We start from the raw sequence: 27,864 nt of genomic DNA on the forward strand, positions 1-27,864 counted from the left end.
CTGGCTCTGCCACACGGGTGACAGGGGCTCAGGCACGTGGGTCATCAGCTGCTGCTTTCTCAGACACATCAGCAGGGAGCTGGATAGAAATGGAGCGGCTGGGACTCGAACATGTGCTCCAGTGTGGGATGCCAATGTCACAAGCAGCAGCTTTAACTCTCTGAACCACAAGGCTAGCCCCAGAAGTGTCCCGGGAAGGCAGTGGAGGATGGCCCAAGTGCTCTGGCTCCTAGTCCCCACCACTCTCTCGTGGACCTATGTGGATCCAGGGTCCCAAAAAATGCTGGGGTCTGTGAGTGGGAGCAGGATCAGGGACTGGGGCAGGAGGTGTTGGAAGCAGCAGGCAGCACTGGGGGCTGCTGGTGACCCGCGGTTCCTGCTCCAGCCCCTCCTTGCCCACCTGCCTTTTTGTCTTCCCCTGGGGCCACCTCCCTCTGTGCCCCTCCCTGGCCACCCACTCCCAGGAGAGCACTTTGGGCAGGGCTGCCCTTGCAGCTGCTGGGTGTTTGCCCAGCTCCAGGGCTAACAGCAGGGCTGCTTTATGTGGTCGTGAAGAAAGGAGTTCTGGCTACACTGACTTCACTGCGATGTTCATCAGTGGGAACTTGTAGCCAGACTCTCCTCGGGAGACGCGCTGGTGCATTCCAGTCTCCTGTGAGCACATGACGCAAGCCCCCGCAGTGTGGAGACTTTGTGGTGGTGTTGCTTGGGGCTGAGTGATGGATGTCATTCTGGATACTTTAGCCTGCTGACTGCCTAGCTGGGGCCAGCGATGGCAGGCAGAGCAACCTTTGTCCTGAAAGAAGCAGTAAAAGACACGGACGTGACTACTTGCCGTTGTTTCAGAGGGTAATGTGACTTCTGAACAGATTGCGTGTCCCTGTTGGTGATGTTTGCCTGCAGGTTTGGCCAGCCTTGAATAGTGCCCTCGAGACTCCCACGGCCCAGCTTCTGCCCTGCTCCCATCTCTGTCCCCTTGCCCCTCGTCCACACTGCTGAAGCCACACGGCCTCTGTGCGCAAACACATGTGCTCTCCAGCCCAGCCCACCCCTCTGCCTGGAGTGTCCAGCCCCACCCCCACCCCAGCTTTCACTGCAGGAATCAGAGACTCAGGTCTTTGGCAGCTCCTCCCACCCTCTCTTCCCCATGGCCTGCTTTCCGGTCCCCCAGGTACACTTGGCATCAGCTGTTATGCTGTCATTCGTTCATTGCTTGCCTCTCCCCGGTAGCATGCAGTTTTGCCCATCACTGTGCCCTCGGTACAAGCCTCTAAATGCTTGACTAGCGAATGCGAGTGGCGAGGACTGGGGCTGGACTCATCTCATTCTTGCTAGAAACTTCTAAAACCAGAACAGTTCCTTTTTGTCATATTTCCGTGTTGAGCCTTTGCCCTGTCCTCTTCGAGGATTTTTGCTTCTGTCCCTCTGAAATAGACAGCTGCCATCAGAGAATGAGTATTCATTCCCATGGTTATTTCTGTGCAATGCTGGGTGTGATTTTGGCTGTCGCGTATGATCGAAATAGGAAATAGCACTGCCCCGCCCTTTTATAGCATCAGAAAATCCATTTGCCTCGATTCTTTCCTGGCACACACTTATTGCCATGTATCCCTCCAATTCTGGGTTATTGCATGCTTACAAATGTCTGGAAATCTCTCAGACAAGTTGAGGAGTCAAAAAGCAGTCCTGCTAAGACGTGAATTCAAATTGACTGATTCCTTTATTTGTTTCATGAGAATTTGTGGTCATGACTTTGGATGTGTGTTCAGATGCAGGAAGCTTAAAGCGCCACCCCTTGAAGTGGCTTTTGGCTTTTCTCACGTCATGTTTTTTAAGGCAGCCTCTTACTTGGTGTGTTCAGTTTCCTTTTCCTCCCTCGCTTGTCAGGGTTTTACTCATTCGTATGTATGAGTCAGGTTTGCTGCTTGGTTTGTGTTTGCCATAGTGTATTCCCACACTGTGTTAGTCCAAGTCAGGACCCAGGAGTCACCCCACAGAGAGAGAAACTCATCAGTGCTAAACACGGTGACAGTTATACTAATCCTAATGTTTTTAAGATTTATTTATTATTTATTTGAGAGGCAGAGTTAGAGGAGGAGAGAGGGGGGTCTTCCATCCGCTGGTTCACTCCCCAAATGGCCAGAGCTGAGCCAATTGGAAGCTAGGAGCCAGAGCTTCTTCTGGGTCTTCCACACAGGTACAGGGGCCCAAGCACTTGGACCATCCTTTGCTGCTTTCCCAGGCCATTAGTAGAGAACTGGATCAGAAGTGGAGCAGCCAGGACTTGAACCAGCGCCCATGTGTGGGATACTGGCACCACAAACAGAGGCCTAACCTATGCCACAGCACCAGTTCCACTAATCCTAATTTAAATAAAATGGGATTTTTCAAGTGAGAAATCACTTTGCTTTTAAAGTTCTTTTTATTAGCTGAAAGGCAGAGAGACAGAGCCAAAGGGATGTTTCCCATCTGCTAATTCACTCCCCAAAGCCTACAACAGCCAGGCTAGGCCAGGCTGATACCAGGAACCTGGAACTCCAGCTGGGTCTCCCGCATGGGTGGCAGGGACCTAAGTTCTTGAGCCGTCACCTGCTGTTTCCAGGACGTGCTTTAGCGGGAAGCTGGAATCAGACACAGTGCTCGCACTCTGATGCAGGGACTCCCAGAATGGGGTGCTGTGCTGAACACCTGCCCTGAGAAATCACTCTCATTTGACTGGTTAGGAATGACTGACGCTAAAGCAAATACAAATGATCATTTCACACACATGTCCTAAGTGCTCTCGCCATGCCTTGTGCCTGGCAGCATTGGGAACATGAAGGGTGTAGTGTAATCAGGGCTCCCCAGCACTCGATGGGGAGCTCAGGGAAGGAAGAGCACCCAAGACTGGCCAGGAAGGCGCCAGCGCACCCGCAGCGTGTGCAGCTGCACCGCAGATAAGCCGGGGGGGGGGGGGGCAGCCTGGCTGGGACCTGCGCAGCAGGAGAGGAGCAGGGAAGAGGGGGCAGCAGGTCCAGATTCGATGGGCCTGGCCTGCCACCCAAAGGGGGCAAGAGCTGATGAATGGGCCTTGGTGGGATGCACAGAGGACCCTCTACGGCCAGGTGCTTGCTTGGAGGGTTAGCGCCAGGAGCCCAGGAGAATAATGATGAATAGTGGTGGTTAAGGAACCACGGGCACAGCTGAAAACTCCAGTGATGTGAATGGAGGGAGACAGGGACCAGACTGTCACAGGAACACTCGCATTTAGGGACGAGGAGGAAGGGGAGAAGAGGCTCAAGGAGGAAGGGTCCAGGATTGCAGAGAGGAGCTAGTCAGTGATGGGGTTGGCCCTGAGCCGGTGCACAGCAGGTACTGCAGCAGCTGTGTGCGTGGGGCCAGTGAGCCCAGCTGTTTCTAATGGAGTGAAGGTCTCCTCGCTTTGTGGGTCAGTTGCTCGGGGAATAGGAATAATACCAGAAATGCACCCAGTGAGAGTCGTCGTACTCCAGGTGCTGGCTTTGTAGCCAGCCTGCTTTTCTGCACACGCACCTCGATGCTCCTGGATTGTCAGACGTTCCTCGTCCACCATCTATCATCAGCACGGCAGTCAGGGTTCTTTTCAGGACCTGCTGTGAATGTGGTTCAATTACTCATCTCCTGCTTCCATTGTTCTTGATGACTGCTGATGATAAAAGAGAGGAGAGGGGAGAGAGAGATTAAAATTGTACTGTTTCCAATATATACTTTAAAGGAATACAGAGGTCTTTCTGTGCTTGGTTGAAAGGAGGTGGTGGGAGGCATTAACAGCCCTCAGAAGAGAAAATTGTGCACGGATACCCTGAAGAGATTGCCAAGGCTGTCACTCTGCTGCACAGGAGTAAAATCACCACTTCACACAGCCAAGTGTAGAAAGATGTGTTCTTGGCCTTCACAGCGGGACTTCTGAACTTGGTGATTTGCCCCCAGTCTTTTTTCCTGTCCCCTGGTGAGCTGCTTCCCAGTAGCTGTTGTGATGCTGCCTCCGAGCCCCTGGCTCAGTCTCTGCTAATTGACCGTCTCTTTGCAGCTGGCATGCACCAGCTTGAACCCACTTCTGCCTGGTGGGGGGATGAGGTGCTCTGTGGTTGTTCCCGAAGTGATTTGGAACCATACATGACAGGTTTCTTTTTTGTTTCTTACTCACTTGAGGGTGTACTTGGGTGATTTGCATTTGTGATGCCCCAGAGACTCCAAGGAAAAGTGGCTCAGAGTATAATAGCAGCTTTGGATGTGTTCAGCAGAAACTCGGGTAAAAATCTTGGTCCCTGAAAGTTTTACTTCAAAATTCACCTTTTCGGTAATCCGGTGGTTCATTTTTCTGTAATAAAAATTGCTACTTGTGTATTTGCTCATCACTCGATTTCCCCCTGGATGTACAAAAAGTGGTAATTGGCCAGTTGTTCCAGGTTCCTGTTCTAGGACTTTCGACAGAGCCGTCCTCAATTCCAAGCCACCCGGGGCCTCCACAGTGATGGTTAATCCCCCGCCCTGCCATGAACTGCCTCGCTGCACACACACTGAGCAGCCTTCCACACACTGGCATTTGTCTCCAACAGTTCACCCTTTGAAGGGGTGAGCAACCACTAGCCACACATTCGTAAAGCTCCTTAGTTCTCTTCTGTTCTATTAATGAACACTCTGGCTGGAGTTTGTCTTTTCGGCATTTTGGTTATTAATGTTCTTTTCCTAATGCAGTAAAGTAAATGGTCTGCTGTAGTTCTGAGCTAATGAGGATTTGAAATGGATTTCAAATATCCTTGTCAGTTTTTTATTATGCAGGTGCAATCTCATGCAGTAAATTACCATAACTAAACAGTTTAAAAGCCATAAAGCTCCTCTGCCCTAAACTAAGAGATTAACAGCTACACAGAAGGGAAATGTCAGATGGTAAGTATTTTTCATTAGTAATAAGTTGAAAATGTGTGACCTTAAAAAGCTTACACCCTCTTTTAAGTGCATCAGCCAGCACTAATTTTTATTTCCTTAGTTTTCAATTTACAAACTTTTTGATGTCAGACTCTCTGGGCTGCTGTATTTGTATGGAATTTTTTAAATTATTAAATACCATTTAAAATATGTTTTTCTTGTATTTTTAATTGTAATACAGGATCCAGGTTGAGAGTAATCATTTATGCATTTATCCAGCATATGATCTGTGAGCACTTGCTGTCTTGTGGGTCCTATGCCAGATACAGAGGCACAGCCTAGAGGGGAGAGACAACGTGGTACCACAGGGAGTGCAGGAGCCACTGGGGAATTCCTCACTCAGTGTTCACAGTGGCCAGGAGCAAGGAGTTTTGAGCCAGAAAACCTGGGTTCAAATGACTCCATCATTTACAGGACATATGACTTGGGCTAACCTTCTCTGGGTCAGAATGACCCCAGCTGAAAATGAGAGTATTCGTTATATAGATTCCTGTAGATTAAAAAGACTTCTAAAGCCCTTAAACTGGTCCTTGTCACATGGCAGTCACTAGTGCTTGGTATTTAATAATCAACAACTAGTGTTTGGTGCATGGGGATAACCAGACAAGTGTTTTCAGTAAATCAGGTAAAATCAATAACAACATATTTTGACCAAAGAACTAAGGAACACCCTATTGTGAAAAATACAGACGTTAACTGGCAAACATATAGTTGTCTTTAAACATGTGGAAACTGTAACTGATACTTAGCTGACCTGGGGATGTACTGTCATATGGTTCTGCTTCCAGGCTCATTTTATTTCCTGTGTTTTGAGTTATTTTAATATCTTAAGGTAACGGTTTCTTCTCATTGCTAGAAATATTCCAGCAAAGGATGCACCTGCCTGAGTCGTGGCTTGGGGGGGAGTGAGGGGTGGGGAGTAGAGGAGGGCACCCCAGTGAATTCCCAAAAGCTCTTCTTTCCGGTCATGACCTAGTCTCTGAAGGCAAGTGCTGTGGGGATTGGGACTTGGCAGGTGTGAATGGCAGTTTCACTAAAGGGGGCTGTTGAAGTTGAAAAGGATTCGCAAAGCTTAAAGGCAGAGGGTGGAGAGCATTAATTATTAGTCCTCAATGTGGACGTCATTGTTTTGAGAAGAGGGAGGTGTTCCTTGTTTTCAATAGGAGAGTGACTTGGGTTAAAAGGGAGATTTGGGGGGGGGGGGGGGATTGATCTATTAACAGGTGCCTGATGATTGGAAGCAGGAGTACTGGCAAGGGCAAGACCTTCATGGAGATGGGCAAGGATCGGATGGTGGGATAGAGGCAGCCACGGTGGCTCTGAGCCTCAGGCATGAGGCAAGCTGGTGGAGGTGTTCAGGGATCGGGATGGTACTGTTTAATGTGGAATTACATTTATTCATTCAACAGATATTTATTGAATGCAAACACTGCGGAGCTCCTAACCCCTGATGGTGGATTGACCATGCTGTTCTTATGCAGGAACAAAACACACACATATGCATCCCACTGCGGGGACCCTTGTCACAGGGCAGTTTTGACCTGTGCCAAAACAGAAGCTGCTTTCTCTGGGCATGTAGTGGGGTCCCTACCCTTTATGAAAATGTCTGATGATGTGTTGTAACTGACCATAAGGAGATGAGGGCAGTGGAACTACAGGTGGCTTTTATGTCCTATCAGCAAGTCAGATTTGTTCATCAGAGCCCTGCCAATGGCTTTCCACCTCAAAGCACCCGAATTAAAAGTACCTCTGAATTAAAAAAAAAAAAAAAAAAAAAAAAAAGATCTGGGTGTGTCCCTGCCACTGCCCTTCTTTCCGTGTGTTGCACTTTCAGCCCCATCCTGGGAGAAGCCGGCTTATTCCAGCGAACAGATGGCCAAGCCGTGGAGAGCCAGTGGGTTTCCACACTCGTTGTTGGTGCTCAGGAAAGATACTGAAAATTGGTCTTTAAGTTGACTGACTTTGCTGTTACGGAGGCGCCCTGTGGGAGTCTTTAAATCCCCAGGGTTGCCAAAATGTCCAGCCACTCTTTGAAAAATGAACCAAAATGGTCTGGAATAGATTTTCCCGTTATAGTGTCTTCCCAAAGGTGACTCTTAAAACTCCTCCCCACTCCCCGAGTTAAATGCCTGGAAAACAGACAGGATTACAGCCTGCTTGTGCCAGCCTGGTATTTTTAACTTCAGCACGGTACAGAAATGTGCAGTGCCTCCCTCCAAGTCCTAGAGAGTTCCTGGTCCCCTGTTTTACAAGGCAGTTGAGACACAGGGTTGCCTTCTGCCCAGTGCTCTGAGAAACGTAATGTCTCGTTCCCTCCTCTCTGACTGAGGAATCTCCAAGCAGTTCTGCTCCTCGTCAGATTTATTTGCTGCACTTAGCACGGGCCACACAAGTGGCCTCTGTCCGCTCTGATATCAACGAGGGGGAGCTCAGCACCCTTTTATGAACATTCCCCTTTCAGCCCGTCAGCCTCTAAAATTAGACAGGAGTTGCTATCGGCAGACATTCTTCTCTGAAGGGCGCGCCCTCTGCACATTACCTTCCTTTCTCATAAAGGAGCCCGTCCCCGGCTGGCGATGTCGGGATCCTGGCGTCCGCCTCCAATCTGAACCAGATGTGTCACTGAAGATCGTGTTCAGGGGCTGAACCAGGCAGGGGGTGGGGGTGGGGGGGCACACGTGTGAGTGTCTCAGATCGATTTGATTCCAAAGTGGAGAGCAGTCATTTCTGGGCACGTGGTTGATCTTTCCGTAACTAATGGCATACGCTAGAAGGAACAGAAGTGTTCCCTTGGCTGGTTGTGTGGACTTGCCTCGCTTTGTCCTTTAAAGGAAGGTGTTTTGGTTTATTTGTTGGAAACCAGACTCCCATGTGAAGACAGCTAGACGTGTACTCGGGGACTGCCGTCTTGTGCTGGAACACGCTTCTGGAGCTCAGTCACTTTATATTTGGTGTTGCCTCTGGAACATCACACGTGACAGATTGGAGTCATTTCTGAAATTTTAGACGGTGTGCTTTATGCTTTGCCAATGTAAAAAACTAATCGGGGATTCTCCTAAGAATGCAGCTTATTTAGGGCCAGCAGAACGTTGCCATGGAAACGCACATGCCCTAGTAAACTGGGCACACCAAAGAAGGTGAGACAGGGTGTTTTTAAAGGTGACAATAAGGAGGATCACCTAGAGACACGGATAGCCAGGGTGATGTCGGAGCAGGGTCAAACAGTTAAGGGCGCGTGTCCTTGTCGAAGGACTTTTTTTGCATACGGTTGTGGCGGCCTCTGTGCGGGGTGTGATGGTTACTGTCAGGCAGTCGTGTGTCAGAACCTTTCATCATAAGCACCCAGCTTCATTTATTTTGGTTAGAGTTGACACAAGCAACTCTGTTTTGATTCTGACAACTTTCTCATAATCCTAGAAATGTTAAGTCTTTTCTTTCTTTCCCTGGTGGCTTTTTTGTTTTGTTTTATGTAAAGATTTCAACTCCAGGGTCTGTGAGGGCTTATCTGCTGAAATAGTCATTCATTAGGACATGGCTTTAAATGTGTAAAAGCCACACTTTCACACATCTTCAACAAATGAATTTGAAGATGAAGTTTCAATGTAAGTTTCCGAGAAGACACTCAGACCATGGGTTACTAGGAAAGTCAAGAATGCTGTCTGATTCTTCCCAGCACTTTTCTGTTGCATTTGTGAGTGCATTGTGCCTTGCAATTCTTTTGGAAGTACTGTTACAATTGGAATTTTGAGTAGCTTGGCATGACATGATATTGTGGGATTTTTAATTGTATTAACAGCCTCCAAGATGGTAACTGATGACTTTGTGGAAAAGGACCATCTTCTAAGCAGATTCATTTTGCTATAATAAAAATAGCCACCTCTGAACCTGGAATGTGGCTTTTGAAATGCTTAAGTAAGACTCCTTTTTGAGAGCATAATACAAACAGAAAAACAAATAAGGCATAGTATCTCTGACAGAACATTTTATTTCTTCCCTCTGTTCCCTAGAGAGTATTGCTGTGTGTGTGTGTGTGTGTGTGTGTGTGTGTGTGTGTGTTGGGGGGAGGACTGAATGTGTTAAATCTACAGAGGTTCTAGCATCTGCAACATTTTACATAATTGTATCCAAATGGATATTTACCAGGAAGCGATGGTTTGAAGTGGAAAGAACTTTGAGCCAAAGATTTAAAAGACTTAGTCCTGACTTGCCATAATCCAGCATTGTTAATATGTTATCTTCATGGATCCCATCTTGTCATTTGTGAAATAAGAACAACCAACTACATGAGGTCCCTGAATGATAGCCTCTCCCAGATCTGAAACATTTTGGGATTACTGTCTCATTTCCCCAGAACTGTGAGGAACTAAAAACATCATCTTTGCTTACCAGGTGGCACAGTCCTGTGCCTGCTCAGAAAATCCCCTCTTCTGCCCCCTGTCCAGGGGCAGCATGAACCTCGCTGAAGGTGACGTTCCTCACAGCCTTGTCATGCTGTGTTCTGAGTTGTGTATATCAAATAATAGTATCATTAGTCTGCTGTGAGTCTCCAAAATTAAGGATCTGTGGCATTTGGTTTAAAGATGTATTCATTTGGAAGCAAAGAGAGGCAGAGAGAGATCATCTACAGGTGGTTTACTACCTAGAGGGCCACAAGAGCCAAGCCTAGACCAGGTCAAACCCAAGAGCCAGGAACTCCATCCAGGTGTCCCACCTGGGTGACAGGCACCCAAGTACTTGGACCATCATCCACTGCTTCCCAGGTGCATTAGCAGGGAGCTGGATTGGAACTGGAGCAGCCAGGACTCAACCTGGCACTCTGATGCTGGCATTGCAAGTGGCAGTTTAACTCACTGGGCCATAATGCTCATCATCTTTTTGTTGTTCTTTTGTGTAAGGAGAATTTTGGTTAATCATAAGTACAGAAAATACAACCATTTTTTTTAACTTTTATTTAATGAATATAAATTTCCAAAGTACAGAATATGGATTACAATGGCTTCCCCCCCCCCCAATAACTTCCCTCCCACCCACAACCCTCTCCTTTCCTTCTCCCTCTCTCCTTCCATTCACATCAAGATTCATTTTCAATTCTCTTTAGATACAGAAGATCAGTTTAGCATATATTAAGTAAAGATTTCAACACTTTGCACCCACATAGAAACACAAAGTGAAAAATACTGTTTGAGTACTAGTAATAGCATTAAATCACAATGTACAGCACATTAAGGACAGAGATCCTACATGAGGAGTAAGTGCATAGTGACTCCTGTTGTTGACTTAACAAATTGACACTCTTGTTTATGGCATCAGTAATCACCCTAGGCTCTTGTCATGAGCTGCCAAGGCTATGGAAGCATTCTGAGTTTGCTGACTTCAATCTTATTTAGACAAGGTCATAGTCAAAGTGGAAGTTCTTTCCTCCTTTCAGAGAAAGGTACCTCCTTCTTTGATGACCCGTTCTTTCCACTGGGATCTCACTCGCAGAGATATTTCATTTAGTTTTAAGTTTAGTTTTTTTTGTTGTTTTTTTTTTTTGTTTTTTTGCCAGAGTGTCTTGGCTTTCCATGCCTGAAATACTCTCATGGGCTTTTCAGCCAGATCCACGTGCCTTAAGGGCTGATTCTGAGGCCAGAGTGCTGTTTAAGACATCTGCCATTCTATGGGTCTGCTGTGTATCTCGCATCCCATGTTGGATCATTCTCTCCCTTTTTTATTCTATCAGCTGGTATTTGCAGACACTAGTCTTGTTTATGTGCTCCCTTTGACTCTTAGTCCTATCATTATGATCAATTGTGAACAGAAATTGATCACTGGGATTAGTGAGATGGCATTGGTACATGCCACCTTGATGGGATTGAATTGGAATCCCCTGGTATGTTTCTAACTCTACCGTTTGGGGTAAATCAGCTTGAGCATGTCCCAAATTGCACATCTCTTCCCTCTCTTATTCCCACTCTTATATTTAACAGCGATCACTTTTCAGGAAAATACAACCATTTAAGCCAGTTTAGTGGCAAGTTCCTGGGCCTTTGCCTTTTTCTTCTTGGCAACACAAGCCCCAGATTTTTGAACCAGGATGTTGGTGCATTTTATCCTCTGTCAGGGTGATTGCCCTGGCGGCATCCCCCAGCATAGCCAGAGGTCCTTCATCTTCCAACGAGCTGGCCTGTGTGAAGGCTGTGGTGGTGCAGGTCTCTGTGTGGAGCAGACACCCAGCCCTGCCTTCCCCATGGTGATGCGATAGGGAACACCGACCCTGAGCAGGGCAGGCCAGGTGACAAGCCACCCACTGAATCTATGGCATATGCAATCACCACCCACTGTGCTGCCTGTTCTCCCACACGGTGGTGACAGTGTTAATCCCTGCTCAGAGGACAGGCAGTCTCCTGGTGGGGGCATCCCTGTGCCAGCCCTCTCTTCTCAGCCCAGGCCAGCAGTCTCTGAGTCATCTTTGCTTTGTGTCGGGCATATACTTGTGGCCCAGCTAAAGCAGTTGAGTAGCTACTTGGGGGCCTGGGGTCTGGGTGAAGGGGTTAATTCTAGGAGGCACTTTGAGCTGCCTACAGAGGATAGCCATTGCTGGACGAAGCAGGGCAGGCGCCTTTGGGGCTGGATGACCTGTCCAGTGCCAGCATTCACTGGCCTTTTCTTAGGGCATTCACCACCACCTTGGCCTCCTGCATCTTCATGGCTACAGAGGCCGGGGTCGCCTTCCTCCCTCCAAACTCCTGCCCAAGATGCTGAAAGAATTCAAGTTTGGAAGAGGAAGGGAAATGAAATTAAGGAAAGGCATTTTTGAAAATTTATTTATTTGAAAGAGTTACAGAGGGAGAGGGAGAGACAAATCTTTCATCTGCTGGTTCACTCCCTAGATGGCTGCAATGGCCAGGACTGAGCCAGGCTGAAGCCAAGAGCCAAGAGTTTCATCCGGGCCTCCCATATGGATGCTACAAGGGGCTCAAACACATGGGTCATCTTCAGCTGCTTTTCCAGGCCAAGGAGCTGGATTAGAAGTGGAGCAGCCAGGACAAGAACTAGTGCCCACATGGGATTCTGGCATCATATTTGGCCATTACGACACAATGCCAGCCCAGACAGATGGTTTTAATTCGGTGTTTAACTCTGGTCAGTGTTTGGCTGGGTCGCTTTTCTGAACTATTGTTTTGAATCCCTGGGGTGTTTGGTTTTGATTTGTCCCTGACGAAGGCTTCGAATCGATACACGCTGAGATGGTATTCAGATTGTCGGTGGTGCTTCTCTCTCTTGGGTGACGATGGGTGCCTGGTCTCAGGCTCCTCATCCTGCTGGATCCATCACATAATCCACTTGCTCGCCCCTGGCAGGAAGGCAGGAGCTGAGGCCCGCCAGCCTCACGTGGTAACGTGATAAGCCATTAGCTCTGGATGACAACTGGCTTTTGCTGTTACTTAAGTGGGCGCCTGTCCGATCCCCTGTGAGCACTCTGTTTCTCTGTCCATTAAGGAGCCCATAAAAGCCCTGGCATTGTTGCAGAGCTGTGCCCCAGTGGACACGCACGGTGAATGGCTATGTATCATCAGTGCTCTCACTGGCGAGAGTTAGGAAAAGGAAGTCTTTTTAACTTGAACCTGAGTGTTATGGTAGCAATAAACTGTTGCCTATGGGAAAAGCAGTACCTGGGCTTTGGCAGCTGTCTACTCCCCCAGCACTGGTGCCTTTAATATTCTCTACATACATCAATGACACCATTTTCATTGTACTAATAATCATTCAAGGTCCTAATATTCCTGCCACAGCTCCCCGTTAGCCAATGAGAGGAGACAAGGAGACACATGGGTGATGAGGCCAGTGGAGTGGAGAGCCCTGAGCAGGTTTGCCAGTACACACGGGGAGGAGAGAGCTGGCTGTGAATGCCAAACTGGATGATTGGTGGCCTACTGTGTGGGTCCCTAACAGTTGACAGGTGGGCAGCTGAGAAGAGAGTGCTGCTGTTAGCCAAGATAGGAGAGGCCCAAGGCGGAGCATGGATGCAGGCAAGCTGCGCACATAGACAGCCCAAGCCGCCACAAAAGGGCTTGGCGCTGGGATGACCCGATGGCTGGCCTCCACGGACCCTCGTGGATGAGCTTTGGGAAACTCGAGTGTAGCTGTGGGCCTCCAGCAGGCATGCACACAGAGGTCTTTGGTGTAAAGTAATTCTGAAGACGGCCAGGAGGGAGTTTGCAGAGAAAAAAAGAGATGGCCAAGTAAGAAAATGGCAAAACAGGGGCAGAGGAGCCAATAGAGATGGGTTAGGAACATGGAAAAGGAAATTGAGAAACAAAAATCAGAGAAATTTCCACCCAGGAAGCCAAAAAAGTATTTGCCATATAGAACTAGAGACAGATGAGGCCGTGAAGAAACCAGTAAGGAAAAAGTGTTTCAGAACAGAGAGGGAAGGAACAAGAATTTGACTCTTAAATACATGATGTACTAAGTGGCCACTTGTGGAAGAGGAGTATCAGACCCTAGGCCATGTGTACAAATAAAATATAAAATATTCAAAATGAAAATATAGACAAATATCTTGTTAACTTGGGGTGGGGATCATTTCTACATAAGATAGGAAAGACAGGGGAGACACAGATAGATGGATACAGAAATATTAACTTCTTTGGCTTATGATGCCACAGGAAAAGTTTAAAAAAGAAAATATAGGTGATTGGCTGGGAGGAAATAGAAACAAAGCATGCCAGAAATCATGTCCTTAATGTAAGAGGAGCTCCTGTAAACAGAGGGGTGACACAGTAACAGTGTAGGTACTTTTTGTTCTCTGAGGACAGAATATAAAATGACAATAAGTAGATGAAAATGTTTGCTTAAAAAAAAAGCAATAATGAAGTGCCACTGTTTAACGAGTAGACTAAGAAAAATTCATTTTAATATCCACTTCCTATGAGAATTAGACACTTAGGTAAACATTGTCACCAAGAGCTTTAGTTGATAAGTGCTTTCTGGAGGATTTTTTGTGAGAATCCATTTTTAAATATGCGTCTATTTTGAATAGGAGTCCCATGTCTAAGAATATATCCTACAGAAATCATAGCATGAGTACACAAGATTTATCCCAAAGAGATTTATTCCATCATTGTAGATAACAGAAAAAAATAAAGAATAGTTTAAATATGTATCAGGGCTGGCACTGTGATGCAGTGAGCTCAGCTGCCATCTGCAATGTCGGCATACCATGTTAGAGTACTGGTTCAAGTCCCAGCTGCTCTGCTTCCAGTCCCACCCCCTGCTAATGTGCCTGGAAAATGTAGCAGTGGATGGCTGAAGTGCCTCGGCCCCTGCCACCCATGTTGGATACCTGGAGGGAGTTCCAGGTTGCTGGCTTCAGTCTGACCAACACCAGCTGTACCCATGTGGGGAGTGAACCAGAAGATGGAAGATCAGTCTCAGTGAGTGAGTGAGAGAGACTCTTCCCTTCAAATATGTATCAGTGAGCAGATAGTTAAATGTGTGTACATTCATGCAGTGAAATACAACGAGCCAGGGTTTGTTTATTTTTAATTAGTTAAGAGTAATACAAAGAAAGAGTAAGCTCCCCTCACTGGTTCACTCCCAAAATACTTGGAACAGCCAGGTCTAGACCAGCCAAAGCCAGGAACTGGGAACTCAGTGTGGGTCTCTTCAGCTGGATGGCAGGGACCCAGCTGCTTGAGCCATTAGCTGCTGCCTCTCGGAGCGTGCGTTAGCAGGAAGCTGGAATCAGGAGCCAGGATTCAAACCTAGGTACTCCAGTGCAGAACACAGGCCTCTTAACCACTAGGGCCACTGCCCGTTCTTAATGAGATAAACCTGGGTATTCTAACCTGGGAAGAATTCCATGATCTCTTGTTAAAGTGAAGGGTGGGGAGAGTAAGTTGTAGCCCAGTATATTAGCCTGCTTCTATTCATCGCTGTAGAATAAGCTTAGGTGTATGTGAACGTGTGTATAGAGATGTGCCTTTACATGTGTGTGAAAAGTTGGGGTGTACCCCCTGCGGCAAAGGTAGAAATGGAGGGCAAATTGACGACCTTTGAAAAAAGCAGTGGTGGCAACAGAATACACAGGAGGAGAGCAGTGAGCAATGGGCGTAAGTTATTGTGGGTCAGTTGGATCAGGGACGAAGAGGAAAATGGGAATTCAGCTTAAGGAGTAGATAGGGCGATGCAGGTTTCATTGTTCTATAGGACTGGAGAAATTTGAGTCTGTATGCAAGGGGGAGAGAGAAAAAGATGCAAAAACTGTTAATGGCTGTGATTGGGAGAATGTGATGGCTCAGGAAGTGGGGAAGGGAACTGGCTGGGTGACCCATCCCTCTTGGGGGCTGCAGATGAGTGGAGTGTTGGGTGTTTTGAGAACTCCACACAGGTGGACATGGTAGGGCATGGTGCAGTGAGTGGCGGAAAATGGAAACCCTTGCAGATGGCTGCTGTGGAATTGATTTGGGGGGAGGATGTAAGGAGACACATAGGAAGGGCAAGGCACAGGAATTCGTTTGTGGGGAGAGGGGCGACAGCACAGCCCAGCTGAATTCAGATGTATGTAACTTGGAATGGAGTGGCATTTTCTGAGTGACCAGACATGTGGGGAGAGAAGGAACCCTCTGGGTTAGGGTTAGAATTAGAGATTTGGGGCATTAGGGACATTTATGGGGCTGTCCAGATATCTCAAGCTGGGCAAGAGTACGAACAGATGCTCAGAGATCATATAAGGGACTGGACATCCTCATAGCAGTGAAGAAGGAATACGGACAGATACCCCAGGCATAAGGAAAGAGGCAGTGAAAGAACCAGTCGGGGTCACCAGGGAGGGGGCCTGTTAAACTTCTCTGAAGAGTTTCAGGCTCTAGGGGCAAAGTGATGGCTGCGTTTGGTATAGCAGGTGCGCAGGTCTTGCTCATCTTTTACTTTTCCAATGCTTAGCGCAGTGCCTGACCCATAACAGGTGCAGCAGACTGTGGAATGAGCCAGTGGTTAGGGAAGGGTTGAAATGAAGATCTGATACTGAGGCATTCAAGGTCAGGATGCTGACATGTCATTGGTCATTGCTTTTCTTTGTGACTTTAGTGATGAAATCAGAGAGTCCCATATTGAAACTGTCAGGGATTGAGGGGAACGATCTGGACCTCACTGACATTAATGGGCGAGTGCAAAGGGAGTGACAGAGGAAATGTGCCCAAATCCACCTGCCACGGTATCGAGGCAATGTGCCACATCTGCAGGCTTAATCACAACCTCAGGGGATAAAGCTTGTGAAACTCCTGACCAGATGTGTCGGTCGGCCCCGCTGGCAAGGTGTAAAGACCTCCAGCGTAGGCTGTGACATGGGGCTTTCTGGCCAGGTTTGGGAAGCAGATGGAAACAAGGAGTTTACTCACTTCTGCTCCTAACCTCGCAGGTCCTCAAATCCTCCTAAAAGCTTTGAAGCAAGTGGCTTCAAGAGGCAGCCAGTTTTGTTTAAGTAAACAATCTAGGAAGTGCATGATGAAAAACACTTTTTTTTTTTTTTTAAGATTTATTTACGTGAAAGGCAGTGTGTGATGTGGGGAGCAACTCGGACTAGACTAAGTTACTGAAATTAAGACTTAATTCTATGCATCTGCTCTCCCACAATATGGCACTGGGAGAGGAGTAAACAAACAACTTTTACACAGCTGCCTCCAGTTCGACCAATAACCTGCAGGAGCTGATCCTCTCCTGATTGGAGGAGAGCAGCGTACTTGGTGTGTGGGTAGCAGAGTTGGGATTGGTGGAAGAGGACTATAAAGGAGGAGAGAGACAACATGCACCAGGAACATCTAAGCAGCCCCCGAGAGAGCCGGCCGGCGGTGTGCCACTCCTCCGCTGAAGTGGGGAAAGTGGCAGGGGGAACCGCCCTTCCACGGAGGTAGAAGGACCGGCAGCCAACCCGGAAGGGCCGAGCAGACGAAAGAACAGCGCAGGGTCCTGTGTCGTTCCTCCATGAAGAGGGGGAGCGACAGTGTGAGAGAGAGGGAGGGAGAGGAGGAGAGAGAGATTCCATCCATTGGTTCACTCCCCAAATAGCCATAACAGCAAGGGCTGGGCCAGGCTGAAGCCAGAAGCCCAGAGTTCCACCTGGGTCTCCTATGTGGGTGGCCGGGACATAGGTACTTGGGCTATCATCCGTGGCTTTCCCAGGCACTGTAGCAGGGAGCTGGATAGGAAGCAGAGGAGCCAGAACCTGAACTGGCAGTCTGATTTGGGATGTTGGTGTCGCAAATAGAGGCTTAACTCATCGCATCATGCTGGCCCCACACCTAGGCTGTTTTTAATCACCATTTCCAAAAGGCCCACATGGACTCCTTCCACAGTTATCAAAAGACTGAGCATTCAGTCTCCCTTTCGATGCAAAATCCAATGTAGCTCCAGTAACAACTGCCATTCCATAAATGGAAGTGACACAAAATACTGCTGTGAGTGTAGCTCTTGCAGAAAGGTAGGGGGTGTGTGTGCATACTTAAGAAGCTTGTAGAAAGCTGGAACTATTTTGGTGCCCCCCCCCCCCCATGCAGCCCATGCATAGTTTTCATAGCACACCTTTTCCATGAGCTTTGGGAAGATCCTTTGGATGTGTGCATGTGTGCAGTGTGTATGTTAGCCTTCTTGTTAGTTTTCTTGACCACAATAAAATCATCTCCACAAATGCCCCTTTCACTTTGGGACAGTATTCAAAATGTTATTTTTTTTCTTTTTAAGTATTCCTTTTGGAGGAGTTTTTTTTTTTTTTTTTTACAGATTTATTTATTTACTTGAAACTCAGAGTTACACATAGACAGAAGAGAGGCAGAGAGAGAGAGGTCCTCCATCTGCTGGTTCACTCCCCAGATGGCTGCAACGGCTGGAGCTGTGCCAGTCCAAAGCCTCCTGGAGCCTCCGCTGGGTCTCCCACACAGGTGCAGGGGCCCAAGGACTTGGCCCATCTTCTGCTTTCCCAGGCCATAGCAGAGAGCTGGATTGGAAGTGGAGCAGCCAGGACTCGAACCAGCACCCATATGGGATGCCAGCACTACAGGTGGTAGCTTTACCCTCTACACCACAGCGCCGGCCCCTCAAAATGTTCTTTTAACACCATCAGAACCACACCAGCTTAGATCTTGAATGTGTTCCTGCAACTGCGGGCATAAAGGAGACTGTGCTTCTTTGGTGCTGCCTTCCAAGGAACTGTGCTGTCAGAGGAGGATGCCCTGTCAGACGAAGGGAATAGAGCTGGGAATGGATGGAGGAGCTGGAGGGCACACTGGTTTGCTTTTTTTTTTTTTTTTTTTTTTTTTTTTTTTTTTAGCAGATGGTTCAGTTAAGGTGACATCATGTCAGACAGTTTGCTGCCCTGATACTGTCAACCTCTGTGGTTACAAAGCTCCAGATCCTGCCCAGCTCTGAGTTGAAGGCCCTGTATTTTAGCTTATTAGCCCCAGCCAATCACCTGAAGCTTATTCTCCTACTCTGTACTTGCTTGTACCCACCCACCCACCATTCTGTTAAGTAGCTACTAACTGGCACTGAGTAACTTTCATACCATGTTCCCTCAGACAGCTTTGGACTCCGTGGAGTGGTTTCCATGATCCCTACACTGCAGGTTTCATCTCTCTCTCAGCATCTCCCTCCAAAGTCAGAGACAAATGCTGTTTATACTGCAATTTCTCACGGGCGTTTGTGCTGGTCTCATATCGGGCATCTCTAAATGTGCATCGTCTGCCCACTCTCCCCTTCCCGCCCCAGGGTTTATTTCCAAGGACTTTGTGGCAGCTTCCCATAACAGAGCTGCTGCCGTGAACAGCCGTGGATGTCAAGTGTCACACTGTGTGCAAGTGAACGGCATATACCCTTGTCAGCAACGTCGGAGCAAGACGTTTCTGAGCTGGGCCCTTTCTGCATCAGTTAGGGTAACGACACTGTGTTTACCCAAAGAAAGGCTATTTACAGCTTTTCTGTCTGGAAGAAACCCTTATCAGCTTTCTGCGGCTTATCATTTATTCTATGGCTTTATCGCCTCAATAGCATTTACTGTTCCCTTCCTTATCCATTTTCTCTTAATCCTTTATCCAAAAGTAATGAATATGGAAATGGTGACTGAATTCGCCTGCATTGCCCAGATTCAGGAAGATTTGATGAGCCTTAATTATCAATACCGAAGAAAATATCTTTGTATTGCCAGGAAAAATGGGCTCTCTCTGCTGTTTCTCATCAACTCTCAAAGCAAATATGTTGTTGTTGTTCTAATAACATTTGTTTGTTAGCTGAACATAGAAAAATGATGATGTGCTAAGTGTCTTAACACTTAGAGGTGAAGTGGAATATGACATTAGTTTTTCTAGAAGAGAAGTTTACCTAGTTTGAGTTGCTTGGCAGGATGGCCAAATCTGGGAGAGCTGAGCAGTGGCTGCAAGAACGGAATGGCTGTTCCCTCTGTGTGTCTCGGGAAAGATGTGGGCATGATGGCTGCATTGTGCGGATGAGGAACCGAGGCTGAGGGAGCATGAACACTTGGCCCAAGGGCACCCACCTGGATAGCTGTGGAATAAGAATTCTTATCCAGATCCCCCTACTTGCAGACCCATGTTCTTTTCATTACCCCGTCTCCGTAAAAACTGAAAGATGCTTCACCATCCAGTAGCTGTTTAGTGACATTAGATGGTCGGTCATCATGTTACAGAACATCCTGAAGAATTTGCTACCCACATATTTTCCCATTTGAAAGCATGCATGTATTCACTAAGTACTGCTAACTCTGCATCTCTGCTTCCTTTTGTTCTAGGTTTTCTACCCTAGCAAGGATGGTACAAAGATTCCCATGTTCATTGTACATAAAAAGGGCATAAAATTGGATGGCTCTCATCCTGCCTTCTTATATGGCTATGGTGGCTTCAACATTTCTATCACACCCAATTACAGGTAAGCATGGAACACTCTTGGAATGTTGCCGTGTATTTGATTTAGCGACTGGTTGCTAAATCCCGGCTTCTGATGTTCCCATGTAAGGATAGGATGATGTGCTTACTCTCTGAATTTTTGGTCAGGAATTGCAAGATCATGACAAACTAATCTTATTAACAAAGAGAGTCCCCAGTAGAATATGTTCTTTAAGAACTAGCTGTTGAGGGTCCAGAAGATCAGTATGAGCTGAGATCATAAAGGAAGGAATCTTTTTTAAATGTTTGTCACTTTCCACCACCCCACTACCCATGGTATTCAGAGGGAATGATTCTTTTAATGATCATATTTTTTACAAAGTCTTATTGTCTTAACGTTAAATTGCAACTATATTTTCTGAATATTCTATTACTTCCTTAATTTTAAACTTTTCTACACCGTTACTGTGATTATTTCCCAGATAACTTCTTTTTCAGGAGAAAAATCTACATGTATACATTTGATGTTGTTTATATGAATATCTTCTATTAGGTATTTGCAAGCTTGATTTTAACATCCCATTCCTATTACAAAATGGGATTTCCTTTGGCATTGTCAATACTTAAAAACGAGGAATTCCCGGGGCTGGCACCGTGGCTCACTTGGTTAATCCTCCGCCTGCGGCGCCGGCATCCCATATGGGTGCCGGATTCTAGTCCCGGTTGCTCCTCTTCCAGTCCAGCTCTCTGCTATGGCCTGGGAGGGCAGTGGAGGATGGCCTAAGCACCCACATGGGAGACCAGGAGGAAGCACCTGGCTCCTGGCTTCGGACTGGCGCAGCGCCGGCCGTTTGGAGAGTAAACCAACAGAAGGAAAACCTTTCTCATTGTCTCTCTCACTCTCTATGACTCTGTCAAATAAAAAAAAAAAAAGGGAGGGGGATTTCCTAGTAGTAACACCAGCTCTAAGCCATCTTCTGAAGAGAGCCTCATAGGAGATCAGAGCCACCGCTCCACCCAGGAGCTTTCCTAATCAGAACCAGACGCATGCACTGGTGACTACAGGACATAAATGCAGAACAGATCCCACCAGCTGTTCCAGAGTTGAATACAAGGAAACTATTCTTTGGTTTTGAGCACTCGCTGTCCGTAAAATACTAGATTTAATATGAAAATTGGTCCCTGCCTTCAAATGGTTTAGAACCAAATTATGGGCTGCCTTAAGCCATCTGGCTAAAGAGTTTGGTTTCATCCTTTAGTTAGCAAGGCCTTGTGTGAAATCATGAAGTGTAGAGAGGTATTTTTGGAACATTGTGTGTTGTCATCATAGGAGTAAACTGCAGGGAAACTAGTTAGGAGAGTGTCATAGCGATGGCTATTCATTCTACACTGGCAGTGCCATATATCAGGCACCATTCCAGGCATGGCCTGAACCCTGGGTGGGAGAGAGCAGCCCACAGTCAGGCTTCCCATCTCTTTCCAGAGTTCCCCAAGCAATGAGATGTGTTGTCTCATTAATACATCCGTATCTGTGTGGTAGAAACCATATACCGTATGCATTCCTTGAGATTATTAGTCTAAGAATCCAAGCCAGTGGATGTTGCTTCATTAGATTCATCCTTACACGAAAAATATGCCACTGTTTTCTGACCTTTGTCATTCCAAGGGGTACAGTTAGAGGCTCAGTTTCAGTGCACAGGGATACTTGCGTGCAGGAACAATGAACACCTGCTTCCTCTAATAAACAAGGAGAGACTTGCACCTGAGCCCCATCCCTTTGGTCCCAGCAGGGGGCTGGGATCAAGACAGTAGTGATTCTTGAGTGGATCTACAGCAGCTAAAAACCTCTTGCCTTTGTTCATAGTGCAACAAGGATTTATTAAACCTGAACTATTGGGAATAAAGAGATGAGCTCCTGGACCATTTTCATCCCCAGACCCAGTGGGTAGTAATTTCAGGAGAGACCCTCGGAATGATGGGAACTGGGTGTAGTTGTATGGACTGATGCATCTCTCCCACTCTTCCTTTCTCTCCTCTTCACCCCTGAGCCTCAGGATATTAGCACCCAACCATTCAGGGCCTCAGGTTCGCAGAGGCCCTTGTTAAAATCAAGCTTGCAATGGGAGAAAAATAAAATTCCCAGAAATAGTTCTCAAAAGTAATGTTAACTAACAGCAAATAGAAAAATGTCCACACTTCTAGGGTCACAGTGGAATGGAGGAAGGGATAAACATTTTCTGAAGGACCTCATACCTTCCCAAGAGGCTGTGTGCTAGTTTCTTGTGTTTGTTTCTAGAAAGTATGTCCAGCCCTGAGAACTCTGTCCTTGATCTCATTGACCTTTCACACTCTGGGTTGTCTCATTTAACAGCTAAATTACTGAGAACTAGAAGCTATGTTTAAAAGCCGTGCTCTGTAAAGAGCTGGCTTGCTTTTTCCAGCTTGAATGTTCAGAGAGCATTGCCCAAAGAAAGGACGCCAGGGCCAGCACTGGTTGCTCCTGCTAGCCCAGTGCCATTCACGTCCGGGCTGACAGTGTTTTCTTTGCCAAGACACTTGTTTGAGAGATAGATTCACTGTGAAATGAGGGCCTCTGGTTTGTTCTCTATTTGCATTATGAATTGCATAGTGAAATATTTCCAGTATAGGAAAGTGAGACATATTGAATGCTCATGAAAATGTATGAGCTTTGCAGTCAGACATTAATCAAGTAATATTTGGCTCCTCTTTAGATGCTATTACTCACTGAGAATTTCCAGGGATTTTTTTTTTTTTTCGGTAAAGACAAACAACATGGTCCTTATCAGGTGGGTGACAGAAGGGTAACTGTGTCCACTGTTTCTCAGTGTGTCCAGGCTTATTTTCGTGAGGCACATGGGTGGCGTCCTTGCAGTGGCCAACATCAGAGGCGGCGGCGAATACGGAGAGACGTGGCATAAAGGTAGGATGTTCACAGAAACCAGACGTTGTGCCAAGCCTTCCTTTTCAAATGAGCTGAAGGCGTGAAGAGCAGAGAAGCATTCTGAGGAGACAAATAAGGATATTTGCAGACACAGCGCAGGCACCACTCCCCCTTTAAAAACAACTCACTCTTCCCTTCACACACGGGGTGCGTTTTTCATAGCGATTGTTGAGAATTTTGTAGTGCTTACTCTGTCTCCTCGTAGCCGCATGGTGCTAACCTGTAACAAGGCTGTCTGGAAACAGAATGCAAAGCAGTCATTGTCTTTTAAGAGGAAACCATCTCTGAGCTCTCCTGCTCCCAGTGTGGGCAGCGTCTTGTTCCCACCCCTGCTGCTGTGACTCTAGTGTGTAGGTTCAGACACAAGGGCACACTCACTTTGGGGGGGGGGGGGCAGTTTAGAGCCTTTCCACCTCTGGCCTCTGGCAGCATGGGTTCATACCCCAGATGGTCAGTGTCATGTGGGTTTTTTTTTTGTTTGGTTTTTTTTTTTTGGCTTTTTTATGTGTTTTATGTTCATCTTGATTTTAAAGCCCTGCCTCTTTGTTTCTTTACGTGCTGGGTGCCCAGGCTTTTAGTGTGACCGAAATTGAACTCATAGACTTGCGAGTGGTTTGAAGAAGACCTTCTTCCCTTGCCTGGGTGCTGTGTGCCTGAGGAGGAAGATGTGGCAAGCACCCCCCCTTGCAGTCCCCCACGCTCCCCTGTAACAGGGCTGCCAGGATGAAGGTGGCCACCAGTGCTTGGGGTTGGCCCATTCTGGCAGCCCCAGAGAGCACCCTCCGCTTGTTCTTTTACAAAACAACACGGGGATTTTCATAAACAACTGGGAGGTCTCAAGGTACAGGACAGGCCCAGGCCTGACCCCTGGACATCCAGTGGGCACTCCAAGGGCTGACATCAGACAGTAATCTACTCAAGCCCGAGCGAAGCTCTTATATTAACACATGATGACCTGCCATCACCAGGTCGCTGTCCCCAGACTTGATCAGTTAGTGTCACATTTGAAACTGCATACAGTTCATTGTATGATTTTGACTTCATAGGAGAGAGTTTTAATTATACCAAAACCAACTGTGAAGGTGGGATACTAAAAGATGACTGATAAAAGGAGATTAAATAATAACATTTTCCCGTGTTTGAATTACATCCCAAACAGCTGCCTTAAGTCTAGGCCCCTCAACTCACCTGATTTCCTGTTTAAATTGTATGCACTGTGCACACTCAAGCTGAGAGTGTGGATCCCCAGGCCCCTTCCTGAAAGAACCTTTGTAGTCAGCAGGTGCCCCCCAGCTGTGTTCTGCTGGGGAAGATGCCATGACCTGGATGGGCTCAGTTTTTCTAAAACCAACTCACTGTACAAAAGCCTGGAACAGCAAAGTGGAGCTTGATGAAGTCTAAAGGTTGACCATTTGAGTCAGAGACTTTCTTAAACTTCAGGATGGGAGAGGTGAACATTTGGCCTAGTGGTTAAGCTAGGCTGCCCGCGCAGCCCCTGGTTCCAACTTCCTGTTGAGGCAGCAGTGATGGCTCAAGTAGTTGGGTTCCTGCCTCCCACGTGGGAGATAGGGATTGTGTTCCAGGCTCCTGGCTTCAACCCAGCCGAGTGCAGCTGTTGCTGGCATTTATGGAGTGAACCAGTGGATGGAGCTCTGTTTGTCTTTCTCAAATTAAAAAAAAAATCAGACAGGGAAAGGACCCGAAATAGACCTTTCCCATTATAGCCTCATGTATGGAACACTGATGAATCTAAACTCTATTAATTGAGTTTAAAATTTAATGCTCTTTTAAAAATATAGTCACAGACCCAAATGATATTATTCCTGGAAACTAAGTAATCCTAGCTGTTCTAATTCACCAATAATTTCTTATTAAAACAAATGTTATTAATATTTTACTATGAAGCACTGCTTCATCTTTAATTGAATTTCAGCAGAAGCTGAAATATCTAATAGATCTGTGTCTGCTCTTTGTTCATTTCAGAGGCAGTCCTTTCAGACATCCATTCCTTTGAGGATATGCCTTTGGCTATCCCAAGCCCCTGTAACTGTTTTGGTTGGTTTAATGCATTGGAGTGACTTACCGAGGGGCAAGCCCAGGTTCCCCAGGGAGACGCTTGAGCTCTCTCTCTACCGCGGTGACCTGCAGTACCACCTCACCACCCTATTCCCGTTTGTGAAGTCAGTAGCCCAGGGCAAAGCTCGAGCATTTATTTCTTTTCTTCACTTACCCATTTCCAACCCCTGCAAAGAGGATTGGGTGAGCAGTGCAGCTGCGCAGAGCGCTTGCGTCTTGACGGGGAGGGCCCGCCCGTGCAGCCCCCGGCACCGGCTCTGGCTGCATTGAACGTGGAGCACTGGACACCACTGGAGGTCTTGTTTCTATTTTAAGTTCAGCTTCTCCAACATAGACTTTTTGATTATATGCTTTCACGCTTCTGTTCTTGTGCTTCTCTCACTGCACAGATCAGCTGTTCCTTTGGGGGCAAATGCCTTTCAAGTTCTAGGGGGTTTCTTCAAAAAAGCCCTGGATAGGGATTAGCAGTTGTAGTGCATAATAAAATGTGTATTTAAAGACATGCTTCAATGTAGTGTTAGCCCATTATTTTTAAGCAAATCAATAGTTGAAACTATGCCCTGTCATTATTTTGAACTCCTGTTAGTTAATTAACATAAAAATTGAGTTTAACCTGTCATTCACTTGGGCACATTGCAGGTGGTATCTTGGCCAACAAACAGAACTGCTTCGATGACTTCCAGTGTGCCGCGGAGTATCTGGTTAAGGAAGGTTACACGTCTCCCAAGAGGCTGACTATCAATGGAGGGTCAAATGGAGGCCTCCTAGTGGGTGAGAGCTGGCTTTTACTCGTTGTGCTCACTAGTTAACACCCCTGTGGTTTTCAGGTAGTCTGTCAGCAGCTGCAGTTTACCTGGGATTGGAACAGTGGTCCAGAGAAATACGTGGTTGGGCATCTGACAAACAACACGTAGACAGCTGAACCCATGTCATACTGACCACTTGTGACAGCACAAGATGCTGTCCCAGCACCTGCTCAGAGTTCTCCCCCTGCAATTGGATCCACAGGTTCTTGGGGTTCGGCAAGTGCAGGACTGAGCCGGACAACACCTCTGTGTTACTCAGAACTAGGGAGATGCAAGCATCACTCGACATTTGCATAGATGCCATGTGATACCAAATGCCATGGGTGCAGAGAAATGAGATAGTTGCCCACAGAGATGGACCCACAGTTTAACAGTGACAGCCTGTAAGGGTGGTTCCCACCCCCAAGCAAACAGCCTCTTAAGGCGGGTGCTGTTGTCATCCCCATTGCATAGAGGGTGACTTAGAGTACTTAGTAAAATTTTACTTTTTTTTTTCCTCAGTAGCACTTAACATTGAAATATCTATGGTGAGCCTGAATGTGGCTTGCTGAGTCCTATATCTTATGTTGTGAGGATGGGAGGGGCCACTGTAGAGGCACAGAACAGCATACACAGACTCAAAACACTCACTTGACAATTTTCAGGTTTTCCAGTCCACTGTTGGGAGGGAGGGATTGGAGGCCAGCCATTCACTTGTTCTTGTCTTTGAAACATGCTGAGTCATGGCAAAACCTCCACCTATTCTTACTCTTTGCCTTAAGAAAAATCCCTAGAGAAACAAAATGCAGATGTCCAAAATCATATAAATTTAGAAAGGGTACTGATATAATTATTAGTTATCAAGTAACAAATAGGTCCATTTATTCAACAAATATGTATTGAACACCAAGAAGTACCAGGCATTTTTCCAGATATTGGGCATACATATTGGTGAGTGAAATAGATGGAGTTTTTGAGTGAGAGGTCCCTGTCTATGGCCGGGTCCAGCGAGTGGCAGGGGTAGGTGTTGGGAGGCTTGCACAGATAGAGCCCCACAGCCAGCCTGGGACTCTGACTTCTCTCTTAACAGGATTGTGCTGGCTGCGATGTGAGACAGGAGGGAAGGAAGGGGAAGAGAAGCAGTACTCTCCAGTTACTGGGAGCCAGGGTGGGGCAGTGGAGGTAGTGAGAAGTGATCATCTTCTGGACATGTTTTGAATTGAAGCTCACAGATTACAATGTGAGGTGTAAGAAAAAGGCAAGAATCAATGATGAATCCAAGATTCAATGGCAAAGGATATGGAGAATCTCCCTTCTTTGAATAATGGGAAAACTGTGTTATGATATCCGTGTTCATCCAGGGACAGCTTTGTCTCTCTGGAAGCTTATATTCAGGAGTTTCCTTATGCCTGTTGAGATGGAATGGCCCTATCCATTTGCTGGAGTGCTTACTTTAGAAGTGCAGATTCCTACCCCTCCCACCCTCACAAACAGAACAAGATGTGCCAGTACTGGTCAGAGCTCTCAGCTGTGTTTCATTCCCTATTCTACCCTGGGCTGGTACTGAGATCCAGGACTGACCTGTGAAAGCAAGGGAGGGGACACAGATTCTTCAGAAATTCCGTGAGCATCCCAAGTAATGCTCCCCCAGGGAGACTCACCTTGGGGGATCAAAACCCCAGGGCTGGCCAGCGCCACGGCTCACTAGGCTAATCCTCCGCCTGCGGTACCGGCACACCAGGTTCTAGTCCCGGTCGGGGCACTGGATTCTGTCCCAGTTGCCCCTCTTCCAGGCCAGCTCTCTGCTGTGACCAGGGAGTGCAGTGGAGGATGGCCCCAGTGCTTGGGCCCTGCACCCCATGGGAGACCAGGAGAAGCACCTGGCTCCTGCCTTTGGATCAGCGCGATGTGCCGGCTGCAGCAGCCATTGGAGGGTGAACCAACGGCAAAAAGGCAGACCTTTCTCTCTGTCTCTCTCTCTCACTGTCCACTCTGCCTGTCAGAGAAAAAAAAAAAAAAAAAAAAACAGGGCTGATGCAGTCCCAGCCCAGCCCTTAGACATTTTGGATGTGGACATGGGGTGCAGTGGGCCAGCCTCTGGGCCACTGGGCAGGGGATATCTGATGGTTTCTTCCTGTGCCCTAAGGATAATGGCAAGCAGGGTCCTGAAGGCGTTTACGTGTAGTTTTGTTCTATTCTGATGCAGGATGATAGGATT

The 27,864-nt window shown here is 47.1% G+C and overlaps 1 protein-coding gene and 1 long non-coding RNA gene across 2 annotated transcripts in view; one reads left to right on the top strand and one right to left on the bottom strand.

Moving 5' to 3' along the window:
• Nucleotides 1–27,864, top strand: part of PREP (prolyl endopeptidase) — a 125,924-nt gene that overhangs the window by 95,511 nt on the left and 2,549 nt on the right. Inside the window, exons 11-13 of the mRNA XM_017345303.3 lie at nt 19,730–19,866; nt 22,670–22,764; nt 25,501–25,632. Of these exons, the coding sequence (XP_017200792.3) occupies nt 19,730–19,866; nt 22,670–22,764; nt 25,501–25,632 (364 nt within the window). The remainder of the gene's footprint in view (nt 1–19,729; nt 19,867–22,669; nt 22,765–25,500; nt 25,633–27,864) is intronic.
• The window catches only part of LOC103349858 (uncharacterized), a 123,305-nt gene continuing 115,698 nt past the window's right edge, over nt 20,258–27,864 (bottom strand). The window contains exons 6-8 of the long non-coding RNA XR_011389085.1: nt 26,298–26,436; nt 25,475–25,714; nt 20,258–22,845 (exon numbers count right to left, since the gene is read on the bottom strand). This is a non-coding gene — a long non-coding RNA (uncharacterized lncRNA). The remainder of the gene's footprint in view (nt 22,846–25,474; nt 25,715–26,297; nt 26,437–27,864) is intronic.

This window comes from Oryctolagus cuniculus, chromosome 5 (genome assembly GCF_964237555.1).
Source record: "Oryctolagus cuniculus chromosome 5, mOryCun1.1, whole genome shotgun sequence".
In the NCBI taxonomy this organism is placed as follows: Eukaryota; Metazoa; Chordata; class Mammalia; order Lagomorpha; family Leporidae; genus Oryctolagus; species Oryctolagus cuniculus.